Below are 13,625 nucleotides of genomic sequence, written 5' to 3'. Positions count from 1 at the left end.
TTTATTGATCTTAAAAATTGTGTATCTGTAAATCTGGATTTTAAAATGTTAATGTCATCATGAACATTTTTTTTTTAAGTAGTATTAATTACAGGCATTAGTCAAAGAACAGACCTAAGGGTTCAAGCTCACACCATACACATGTCTTATGTTTCTACATTTGTTTAAAGAAATGATTAATCTAATAGTTTAATTACCTAAATAGGTGATTAAATAAATTATATCTAGTATATGTATACAGTATACAGTATACATAATACATATTTTACACTACCTATCTATAAATGATAATTTAACAATAAGTGCAAGTGAGATGGACTTGGTACTTACTATTGTATAATATTTAAAAATGTACAAAATAAATATCTGTGTGGTGTACAATCAAAATGTGGATGGCATTGGTTGGATCTTCGCTCTGGGTCTGTCTCTATCATGTCTTGTCTACAATGTTTATTTGATGTTTGCCCTTTGGTATACATATTTTATGGTACTTTAATGGATATTGTGGTTTTCATAAACACTTTTACTGTGATTACAAGAACTTATACGTATTGTATTGTACATTTTTCTATTTTACCTCGATGTAGTTATAGTATCATTGTCACAAAAAATAATATTGTGTGACTTTACTGTTTGAATTTCTTATTGACTATTTTGTATTTTGTGTTTAGTCCTAAAAATACATTCATTTTTTTTCTTTCTAATGACTACAGTTTATCATAATATTATTATATTATAATCAAAATTAACCATATAATCACAATCAAAACCACACATATAATCTGATATTGTTTGTCTCTAAGTTAGGGTTATTTTTTATTGTCAGTTGTATTATGATAAACTAATATTTGGGATAAATATTTTTTTTTTATGAAAAATAAATACCTGCATAAGACTGAAAAAAAACAGAAATATTATAACTATTTGTATGCAATAGAATCAAACTTACCAGAACCATTTACGTTGTTTTATTATTATTTTTTTTCAACAAAAATTAACGATTGATTGTATTAGATCGTTATATATTTAAATATTATAAACATATTTATAAATTAAATTGTATTATATGCGTGTATGTACCTACACAAATTGTTTAAGTCTTTTTTTTATATATATATTTGTAAAGTAAATATTTTATTAATAATTAAAAGCCAGTATTTCCTTTTACTCTATTGTTAACAATTTTTAAGCGCTTGTTGAAGGCGCTAAACAGCTATTGGAACCCAAACTTTTGAAAAAACTTCCCGTTTTAGTTGTAGGGCTCTGTTGATTTGAAGCGATTGGATTGCAACTCAGACAACCATTCTTTCTCAGGTGTCTGTTATTCACATGCATAAGTGAATTTTTCAACAGACCTATTTGAGTTGCCAATTTGAATATTTCTTCTTTGAGTTCTTCATTTTCTGTCTGTAAATCATTGGTTTCTTCACATATATCATTCATCTCATATGACACTAGGCCTTTTGCCTGATGCTTGTTGTCCCAGTGGTCACCTTGGCCGTTCAATACTCTCACCACTTTTGAACCGAATACCAAAGCTATGGTCACTGAAGTACTCAATTGAGTTCTAATGAATCCTAATGTGTATTTGAAATTGGGACCGATGTCGGGAAACAGAAAAAAGCTAAACAAATTACAAAAATTAAATTACAAATTAATATCTAACTATAAGACAGGTTTATAGCGTTTAACTCAATATCCAGAGCCCTATTAGTAGTTAATTAGTGTGGCACAGTGGCAGAAACCCGAAACACCAATACATTTAAGCGACTATTTACTTGACTTAATTATGTCTATTCTCTGAAAAATTGTTGTTATATTTTTATAGAAAAAAGCAGTCTACCAGTCAAGCATTTGGGCTCTGGGAATAACGAATAGCTACAGTATGGAGCAGAAAATATATTGTCAACATTGATAATCATTAATTGTTCCAAGTTCTTACTGGATCGTCATCATAATGATGTTCACTATGCATATGTTGTAGATAGCAAAGTTGATGGACTGCGCTTCATTGTAAAACGACTCTGCGTTCCGCACAACGTAACACACACGAACTCCCCACGCCAAGAACATCACTTCTCCTATATTATAGGAACATTGTCATCACATTATACAGTTACTGTTGTCATCTTTGTCATTTTGTACTCGCGACCGCGTATATTTCATTGAATCTAGAAAATGGACATTTTCCTCACACTGTTTCGGACAGGCGTATACAGTTATTCGTAATGGCTGATCAAATCGCAGAATATTTTCGACTTTCTCGAAATGCACGTTCCGTCTTTTAGATAAAAATAACTCGACTTGAGCAAAAATATCACTTGGGAGGAAAATGTCCGAATTTCCAAGTACCAACCGGCAACCACTACTAATATTCATTTTTAATATAAATAGCGATTGATTTTGCTCACCGGCTGCCAGACAATAGTCCCACCAGTCGTTCGAACACCTCCAAAATCTCAGGTTCGTTTCCTTTTCCTTTTCCAGTACTGCTTGCGGCGGGTCGCTAAGAGTCCAAGCTCCCATGTAGACCAATATTATCACCAATATTGGAGTCATCCACTGCAGCAGCTGTTTATCAGTGAGCTTCAATTTGTGTGCCGATTTCACCCTGTATGTCAGCGACACCCTCCAGGTCTTCATCAACAGCGCCGAGTATGTTATGCAAAATCCGAAATGTCGTGTCCATTTAGTAGCCACACACAACTGTTGAGTGCATTCAGGAAACATAATGCCCATCTATAAAATATATCATTTAATATAATTATTAATATTCGCACATATTATGGTGTAATAGTTTGTACATTAGTCATTAGTGTACCTGAGAGGTGCTAATCCTCACAGTGGTCCGTATAATGCATATTTTAAGTATAATTTATATGTTGGAAGTTGAGGGGAAATCGTTTTTTATAATTTCTTTAAATCTGTTATAGCATTATAAATCGTAGTTTATTACATTACATAACTTCTGTCAATGATTCAGTGTTGAAAACCACATTTATTAATAAGTCTTGAAAGTAACATTGATTTTGAAGTCTGGATGTACCTATCGATGTTTTAATTTTAATATGGTGCTTTACTCATTTTTGTATATCTCATTAAAATACAAACACTGTTTCTCTTAAAAAAACGCCCACACTTTATATTAATTTATTATTTGTTTAATGTGGATTGAGGTACGGCTGCACTCGAGAGTGGACCAAGTACGTTTATGTGGATTAGTGGATTAGTGCGCTATTTACATGTTCATATTATATTGTTTAATAAGGAAACTACTATACTCATGCGAATGATATCATACATTAATATATTTAATAGATTCACAAAAATTAATAAAAGGAAATTTGATTTTCTTAAACAACATCAATTTATGTTTTGTTTCACATTAAATAATTCATTTTAGGTATAACTTTATATAGGTATTAAAATAATACAAATACACAATGTTATATTTTAATAAATAATAATCTAATATATTATATAAAATCATAACTAATGAACTACTATTTTCAGCATAAATATATATCATGTTTTTACTTTATTTTAGTCATCGATCCCTACATTATTGAATATATTTCTATTTTGATTTATGGGAGTATAATTTTAGAAGTGATTCAGGGATGTTGCCAAAGAACTCGTTTCTGATGCATAGTTATAGTTTCAAATATACCTCTACTCTAATCATAATCACTCGTCATTGAGATGGTCACTTAAATTAATGTGTTAAATTTGATTATTGAATTTAATGATAAATCATTGTCAACAGTCTTTGTTTCTAGTGATTTATATTATGTTATTATATTTATTAAGTTATGGGTATAATCGCTTAATTTAGTAAATTAAACTAATTTTTACTACAAAACTTACAACCTAAGTATCTTTAATTTTAATATCATAATAAATAATAATACTTGCTTGAAACTTCAAACATTAATAAAACCAAATAGTGATAACCAGTGTCCAGTGTCTTATATTTTTATTATATAGGTAATAATAATTAATAACTTTACATGTTAACTTGTATTTAAGTATCTAATTTTAGGTAGCTAAATTTACAATTTTATAAATTACGAACTATGTAGAAAAATATGCAATTTTTCTTATTTTAAACGAATTGTATCAAAACATTTGAGTTTCAAATTCTCATAAGCGCCTTTCTCCATATATTTTTGATGCTTTTAAGAACACTTATGAAATGAATGAACTTATTTTAAAACCTTAATTGATAATTAAAAATCTTATCAAACATGGATCGAAAAAATAAAATAAATTCAAAAATGTAAAGTTTCTATACATTGTTATGTATCATATTTCTATATAAATAGCATAAAATCAGTCAAAATATTTTGAAAATGTCATCGTTTATAATTATTATATCATGGTAAGTTTCAAGTGTTCACGATTATTCTTTCTTGCATTAGTAACAAAAAAATATTATTGATTTTAGAGTCAATTATTCCTCTTCCTCCAAGTAACGTTATATCGGTATACTTAAATCTGACATCAAAATGTATTTTAAATTTATTTTCGTTAATATTTACTTCCGAGTACATGATAATGCAGCCGATCAGAGTGATAATCAGAAACGTTGGACTTGCGATTCGGAACACCTTGATTCGACGATTCTTATGGACGAACCATATCAATATCACGGTAGATATTATACAGACGACATTGATACCAAGAAACGTGCTTCTGAAACACATCAGATGACATAAATATTGCCTGTTTTTAATTTAAAACTAAAAAATGTATACAAAAAAACTGATAAATCATAAATGTGATTAACAAACTAGGTACTTATATAATTACTATATTTTATTCAGTATGATTATTGTTTTTTCATTATTATAATGTATGATTAATAAATAATAATAAATTGTGCTGAATAAATATTTTTAAATATTGATTTAAATAACGTTATTATAGGTACATATATTTTGTTTACAATATTGTCAAGTTTTTCTGGCACACATACTGTATAGCATGTCGGTACTTCGGTATAATAACTCTTTTTAATTTATATGGTACGCATAGGTATTACATTTTTTCCTTTTTCTTATAATATTCACCTTTTAATCCACATGAATTTGGCCATACAGCTCTCAGGTCCGTCACAGACATCGCATCCTTCCAAGCATTTTTGACACGAATATTTGTTGTCGATTTCTTCCGGTGAAGCCACTGAAAAATAACGTTTAGTTAAATATTTCATATTTCTATTCGTTCCGTTTTCTATAATCATAATAATTGTTATTGTATTATGGTAATACTAACATTCCACTAGTGCCCCATCAAACTTGACGATTTCTGAATAATATCCTGGCCTGCACGAGCACCAATAATTTCCAGCCGAAAACGGCCGATCGCCAGGCCTATAAGTACAGTAGGTCGTGTGGTGGCATCTGTTTGTCCCGTTGAATGCATTTGGTTCTCCTGATTTTTCACACTGATCGATAGTCACTGCCGACAAATTGGCTTCAACTACAACACTGTACGAAACTTATTTGAATTCGATAGACTATAGGTATAGGTAGGTATTCTATAAATATATAGGTAGGTACCATTCGTTTTTCACGAACGAGAAATACTTCGAAATTATAATATAATATTATAGACACTTGTTCAGTAGAAATATTATTGCGCCAACAAGTATTGTCAATTACCAACCGATTTTTATCTTCCTTCTATTTTCAAATCTATGCTTCGAAGTTTGGGTCATATTATTAATATTATAATAAAATGTAATACAAACATGTAGGGGTATTATAATATATAATATATCAGACAACATATACTATTAAATTTTTTTTGTCATATTTAACAGAGTCGAGTGAAAAAATGGATAGAGTATGCTTGTATATACACATCCAAATAAAAATTACTAAATTAATAATTTTATTACAGAATACAGACATTGAAATATTAGTAAAAAATACCAAAAATTCTGAGTTAAAAGTTGTAACGACTAATTTAGTCCCATGTCAGATGTATATCATATATCTAGCTATAAGATGTCAGTGACATCAATGCTTGTTTTTAATCAAAATAAAATAAAAACTTTCGTTTATCATTGTAATTTTTTATTTAAATATATTTTAGTGTCATGCCATTCAGAAGTATTTAATTTGAAATACTTCAATAATTAAAGCGATTTGTAAGTATTAAACCTGAATAAAAACTTGGATTAGTCTTGTGTTTCAAATACTCGAACTTTACCTTCTATATTTTGAAAAATATTGACAAAAATTAATTATTTTTAAATATATAACAAAATAATGATTTTAAATATTCGAACTCAATTATTATTTATATCTTTATAAGTAGTTTAGTGACCCACGTGATTTTATTTTCAAAAGTGATTTCTACATGTTCCACAAAACTGCTATCCTCGCACCTCCAATGAGTACTGTTGATTTTAGATATTATTGAAGAGTATAAGTTTCCTTGCTTTTTGAAAGACTTAATTTGTTGGTCTCCCGAATAGACTTCTAGTAATATCATCCCTGGCACCGAATTCCAGAGCCACTTACAACCAGCTGCTAGCAGTTCTAAACAACGTTAACGAAAACACAACATGACGTAAATCTAATTTAAACAACGTCGTGAGATTGTAAAATGGTGTATGTATAAGCTTTTAACTTACCTCGTTTAATGCTCACGTCTTGATTGTCCAATGATCGGATCAACGATAGTTTAGATTCTAAATTGGCTTTATGCCAAAACACCAGTGGCATATCATATTGGTCTTCGAAACAGTCGTAACTTGTGTTTCCGACTGTTGACGATCGAACCACATCGATAGGCTGCAGCTGCGCGTATGCTGAGCTGTATGTAACTTCAGAGACATAGGAAACTAAAACACTAAACTGTAACAAACGTAGTATCATCAGTACAATATGTCATTCCTGCGTGACTTGGACAGTTCAACTGTTATAGTTGAAATGGTCGAATTATTAAATTCTCAGTAAAAGTGAAACAAAGCCCTAATAATGTCCTTTCAATTAAAGCCATACATGTGGTGGGGAAATGAGATGGCACTCGACAACAACTGCATGTGGGCATGTGGCTATATTACTGTAACATTATTTGTATTTCCATTACGCGCATGCGTGTGTGCAATGCACGTCCCTGTTTCTTTGGATGGTAAAATTATTGAACGAACGGGTTTATATATTATACTAAAAATGTATATTTATGTACTAAAATGAAAGACTATTTTTTTTTATGACTTTTTAGCTAATAATATTCTACTAGAAAATAAAATAGATCTGATGCTCTTTAAAGCTGAATAATAATTATTTTTGTTTACAAGTATTAATTGTACTTTTCTGGCATTACTACAGTCAGGAGGTTAGATTAATTAGGAATCAGGACAGTTATTTGAAATTTCGGCAAATCAACAAAAAATCGCATTACAAAAATTAGTGCCATTAGATTAATTTTTATAATTTTTCAATAATTTAGTTAAAATTAAAAACACGGAGCATAATAATTACTTAGAAATTACAAACTATTTGCTAGTTTACAATTTGATACATTTAATGTTCTGTTATAAAAATAATATACCTATATATGCACAGACGTTGTTATATTATGATGTTAAGTTGTAACATTACTTGCAAGTAATTAAATGTTTTTAATAAGTTAATGTAAACAATAATATAGTATTATAAATTATGAATACTAATGTAATAATTATTACCTAATATAAAATGTATTGTAATTGTTAGATATTATAAAATAGCATATAATAGCAACGTCATATTAGTTTATTATAATAACAAATTCTTACAAAATTATATTATACTCATATTAACTAACTAACCCAATCTAATGTTGTTCCGAACAATATGATTTGTATACTATTGATATATTACTAAACAGTATTGACAAGCCCGGATTAAGACCTTCAGGGGCCCAGGGGCCAATACACGGTTGTGGGCCCCCCATCAATAAAAACAATTCTTTAAAATTATAAAAGTAGCCAAAGTAGGTGTACAATAAAACAAATTTAAACCTTTTTATTTAAATATGATAATAATAATAATAATAAATGATAATATATGATAATTAATGAGAATAAAAATATTAAAAACATAATTTTTTTTTAATACATATTGACAAATTATCTTGTGTTTGAGAAGTTCTATTTTTATTTTTAATTCTGGCCAACTTCGAAAATGCTCTCTCGGCAGTACAATTAGCAACAGGGATGGTAAGATATATTCTTAAAGCAATATGAATGTTAGGGAAAATATTGATAACATTACATTCAGTTATCCATTCAAATATCTTGAGTAGGTGCATCACTTCCATCAAATGTTGGTTTTAACTGATCCCAAAACTGCTTGAAATGTACTATTTCATACTTTATTGAATCATCAACATCATCTTTATATATACTAATTAATTTGTTAACACTTTCCTCAACATCAATAGTAGACTCAACATGTAGTCTAGTTAAGAATAAAAAATTTTCAACCACTACACTATATGCATTTATTCTTTTGTCCTGTTCTGAGCAAAATGTATCAACTATAACATGATGTGTTTCAACCCGAAATTTATCAATACCATTAAGTGCAGTTAAAGTTTTATTGTTACCATCAGGACATTTTTTTATAATTTTTCTTTTATTTTCATCTTTATATATGATACTTATTTGGGAGCAAAACTCTCCAACCCTACGTTCATAGACCATGTTTGAATCCCTTAACTGTCCCTAAACTATAAAGATTAAAGATAGTAGACAGTTTAGTCGGTAGGTATCTGTATTCTGAGTATCCACGACCTAGACGGTCACGTCATGAACAAATTTCCCAAATTATATTTTTAAATACAGTGATAACAAAATATATGCCTATTCCTTATACACACATACCTAGCTATGACGCTATGTGTCCCCACTTACCATGCTATAGGTGGTAAACACGATCTACGGGCCCCATCGCATGCTAGTTCAAACAAGAAAAAAATAAAAATATTCTTGTAGGTACTATAAAGTGAAATACTATAAGTGAAAATTATCACTCGATGTAATTTTTAGCCGAGAAGACTATGGGCCCTTTATACACATGGGCCCCGGGGACTTGGCCCCCCCGCCCCCCTTAATCCGGGCTTGAGTATTGATAAAATAATCAGGTATAACCAAAGGTATAGTCCGTTTATTTTATAAAATTTGCAATGATATATTGTGTACAAATGTATAAAACATGTATTTTATTTTACAAAATAAACGTTAGGTATATACCCATATCAGTTATATCTATTGAACTATATCATAATAATCTGTTTGATTATTCAAAGGCCAAAGCAATAATACTTAATCGACTAAAGCTAAACCTACTATTATAGAATAGAGCACAATACGTTACATGCTATTGAAAAAAAAAATGACCATTCATTGATAAACGATAATTATATTAACTAGTATGATTATAGTATCATATTATAATTGATGAAGACGTGTCTGAAGCAAAAAAATAAAGTTACAAAATTAATAGGACATTATTTTATGGAACCCGTGCTATAGAATTTCACTTGGATATTATATAATATTAAATAATAATTATTTTACACGATTAATCTGCTGTGAACTGTAAAATACTATAGTATTTTCATTTGAAATGCCAAATAAATTATAAATTATAAATTGTCAGTTTTTCCGTGTGACTTGTCTTTTAGCTTTATCCAATTATTTTGTTTATGTAGGTCCGACATTATTGTCATTAGTCATTACTTTGACTTGTCTCTAAAAAAAATTATTAAAAGATGATTGAAAAGTAACGACCAGTTTATTTTTATAATTTATTAATATGGCCTTCAAACGGCAGACGATTGCACTTGTTGACGATCGTTTTTCAATATCATGACTAGGGTCCCAGAAAGTAGAAACATATTTTCAGACCGACGGTTATGAGATTGACGATCGTGTAGTGACTATGCAACTGCTTCATTCGCAACATAATTCGTAAATTCGTAATGTATTCAGCCTATTGATTACATCGAATTTTTACACTATACACACGCCTAATTACGGTGTTATACATATAACTATAAATTAATAAGTTCTAAATTTGAATATGACTTAAAAGCGAATAATAAATAAAGCAATCTGATTATGGGATGCACGGAAAAAATTTGTTTCTGTTTATTGTTAACAAATTTTAAAAGATGTATATTAAAAAAATATTGCCTGTAAATTCGATGCCCTGTTTCATTCAAAATAACATTTGAAATAATAGTTTGACAGATAATAATGTACAGCTCAAATAGGCGCATTACTATGTCGAAGAACAACAGATAATTTTAAACTTTCAATATTTACGTGCACATATGTCGTATTTGTTTCACAAGACAAATTTTTCCCGATGACGGGCGCTCGATCTCTCGTTGCAGCAGTTTGTTATTTTCTAAGATTTTGATTATCATTAATTTAACTATATTTGTGTATAAAAACTACCTATATGGCAAAGGCTATAGTATCATAATTAACTATCCAACTAACAATAGTAATTTATATTTTTGTATTTGTTAGTTGCTACCCTGCTAGTGGTACTATGCATAATGAATTATGTAGTTGTAATGGTGGTTATAAAAACAGTATTTAAAAAAAATCTTTTTGTGCGTCTATGTCTATAAGCACGTTTTAGAAATTATAGTTTGGCAAAGATTAAGTTAATCAAAGATGGCTTCAGGAGGGTGTGAACAAAGGGCTAAGCTCTTCTCCACATAGCCCACAGCACGCATTAATAATTTGATACTTATATTTACTTAATATTTAAAATTTAAATATGTACAAGTACAAGATAAATATTAATCTGGTGTCAATTCAAATTACTACCCCAGCACATATTCGCTCTGGATCCGTACCTGTAATTAATTTTTTTTAACATAAATATTTTTGAGGTCTGGGTACACATTTCTTTCATTTTTTGTTCCTGACCGATTTTCCGTATAAGGTTTTTGTTGATGCGGTTACTTATTAACCAAAACATATTTATGATTCATAGATTTTCTTTGTAGAGGGAAAATATCGAACATTATTCATTCAAGAATATCAGATCGAAACAGCGAAAATAAAATTTGACAACTAAAAATTAATGATTAGTTTATCCAATATTAAACATAACTTATGGTGGGTGAGATGTAACAAATAAAATGTTAAAAAAATCCTAAAATTAAAATAAAAATAAAAAAATATTCATTCATTTTGTGAATATTCTAACTGTAACTATGGTCTATGACTTTATAGTTTTCTAGTAAGTATACTTACTTTAATAATAATTAAATATAATTTTTGTATTACATAAATAACCTAGTTTTTTTTTTTAAAAGTTATGAAAAACATTTATTTTAAAATGGAAAATGCGGCAATGGCATGCAATTATTAAACTTAGTTGGACCGAGATAATCTATGAGATGTTTACCAAAATATTTTTTGTATACCAGACGTTAATTTCATATATTCTAATTTCACGCATTTTAACCTGTTTTATTTTAATTTTATTTGACTTTTATAATACCACAAATTTAAAATTGATTGTGCAGAGATGTGGAAGTAAATTAAAAAATGTCTGATAGTAAAAATGACAAATACAATTACATATAATATATTTAAAGACATTTTTTATACCATCCAATTTATTATCAATTTTATTAACTCTGGCTTCTGTTTTTCCCACGAGTAGCTAGAAAAAAAGGAGGCATGTACTACTACCTATCATTTTTGTATGTAACTATTATCCATCTATACTTAAGTTACATAATATAATATACAAAATTAATAAAATATTTGTGAATTGTAATGATTGTTAACGACCGCAACAAAAACTAAGTGACCAAGTATGTCTTTTTTAAGGATCACCTTTTATTCGTTATACAATTGATTTTATTTTTGAATTTGAGTGCGTGTATTATATTATAATTTAATAATGTCATGTTTACATTCAATAAAATAAAATAAATTATGTATCAACTCACACAGCTTATCTAAAGAAGGCTATTGGGTTTTTAATTCTGTAGAAATATTTTGAGTTCATCACAAATATCATCTTATTGCAGTGGAGGGTAAAGCGAGAGTAAAAAGGCACGCCAAAATGTAAAGTATAATATGATAAAAAAAAATTACTTCTGTCGATTTATTTAACAACAAAATTATAATTCTGTAATTTTCGGCCGTCCGGCGCACAACCGCCGCCGCCGTTGCCGCCAACACTGTCGAAGGAAATTCGGCGCTCGGCAGTACAGCCGCGGCGGCGGAGTGTTAACGGCGTACACGTGTGCGAGTCAAAACACGTCATGTGTGTACAGTGACTGACGTCTTTGTACTCGCAACGCGGACACACAAGTACCAGGGGTTTATGAATGTGAGGAGGCCGCGAGTGTTCGTCGGCGAACGCACGGCCGCAGCGCTGCCGGAGACACGCGTGTGCAATGTGCATAGTACGACCCATTCGCAGCATATCGTGTCGTCCCCACGTCGGTGTGTGTTGCGCAGAACGACAAGGCATAAATTCGGACGGCTCCGGATACCAGTGTCCCATGAACGAGTGGTCGTCGTCTGCGGGCCAATTGCTGCCAGCATTTTTCATAATATTATTATTGTATATAGTAGTATAGTACTAATATTATGTAAATCATCATAATATGATGTATAATATTCAATATGAATAAGCCTCCCATTTAGACCGGAGGACAATATTGTAGATGAAATATAGATCACCATTAATCGTGGTCATAAACGGATTTGGGTCACGGTAAACAGATAAAGTTATTAAACTATTTGCTAACAGTAGTATACAGCAGTATACTGTTTAGATAAACGATACCGCCATTTGCCGACAATTACAAATGTATGTTTCAAAAAATTGTACATGACAATATGGGCAGAAGGGACATTATTTGTTGTGATAAAAATAAAACTAATACTTCCCTCAATAAAAACATATTTTGATTTAACAGTTCACTCATTATCACGAATTGGAAGTCTGGTTGATTATTTATGCATCTGTTTTTTGGGTAAGATTTTGTACAGACTTGTTACAATAAATATGCGTCAATGGCGTGTAAAAATATCGTTAAAAATGGAACGGTGTGGCGGTCTTGTTTCCCATTAAGATTTTACGCGAGTATACTGTATATGTCACGGGTAATGTTAATATTTGGATGATGTCGACATTATCCGGCTAATGTCAACATTAGCCAACTGTTATCATTTCCCTCCATGAATATTATTAATTTCTGGCTAATGTTAACATTAACCGGTTAATATGACATTAGCCAATGACTTATGGATAATGTCTTAACAACTATAAAATTGCATCATGCATGATATGAAATCATTTTAAATTATTAGCAATATTAAATATATTTTAGATACAATTAACCATATGCAAAAAAAAGATACAATAATTACTAATTACAATAAAATACATAATACGAGTATAATTTAAATGAGTTTATACTAATAATACAATATTAAATTTTATTTTATATTTTCAGATTTTTTTTAAATTAGTATTTAAGAATAGAATTAATGTGTTATTATTTATTATTACATGGCATACTTCCATGATATTTTGAATTACACAAAATATTAGATGATTTACATTTACAACGAT

General features: G+C 29.6%; 1 protein-coding gene across 2 annotated transcripts; it reads right to left on the bottom strand.

The window, feature by feature from the left end:
• Positions 1-1,084: 1,084 nt before the first annotated feature.
• Positions 1,085-7,059, bottom strand: LOC111029434 (probable G-protein coupled receptor CG31760). 2 transcript variants are annotated; one of them, XM_022308435.1, is made up of 8 exons: positions 6,647-7,059; positions 6,341-6,551; positions 5,278-5,492; positions 5,073-5,184; positions 4,542-4,692; positions 2,412-2,739; positions 1,943-2,081; positions 1,085-1,624 (listed from the first exon to the last, which is right to left on the bottom strand). In XM_022308435.1, the coding sequence occupies exons 1-8, from the start codon at positions 6,888-6,890 to the stop codon at positions 1,186-1,188; spliced, it is 1,839 nt and encodes a 612-aa protein (XP_022164127.1). In that variant the 5' UTR covers positions 6,891-7,059; the 3' UTR covers positions 1,085-1,185. The 2 variants fall into 2 exon arrangements, with proteins under 2 accessions (XP_022164127.1, XP_022164126.1); XM_022308434.1 differs by having other exon boundaries at positions 4,542-4,695; positions 6,647-7,058.
• Between the last annotated feature and the right edge of the window lie 6,566 nt (positions 7,060-13,625).

Source organism: Myzus persicae, unplaced genomic scaffold (assembly GCF_001856785.1).
Source record: "Myzus persicae strain clone G006 unplaced genomic scaffold, MPER_G0061.0, whole genome shotgun sequence".
Classification (NCBI taxonomy): domain Eukaryota; kingdom Metazoa; phylum Arthropoda; class Insecta; order Hemiptera; family Aphididae; genus Myzus; species Myzus persicae.
This window is presented reverse-complemented; position numbering and strand designations above follow the sequence as displayed.

Coding starts and splice junctions, on each gene's coding strand:
- LOC111029434 (XM_022308434.1), bottom strand. CDS start 6,890: ATGATACTACGTTTGTTACAGTTTAGTGTTTTAGTTTCCTATGTCTCT. Junction 5,185..5,277: donor TGATGGGGCACTAGTGGAAT/GTTAGTATTACC, acceptor GTTATTTTTCAG/TGGCTTCACCGGAAGAAATC. Junction 2,740..4,541: donor GCATTATCATGTACTCGGAA/GTAAATATTAAC, acceptor TATATTTTATAG/ATGGGCATTATGTTTCCTGA.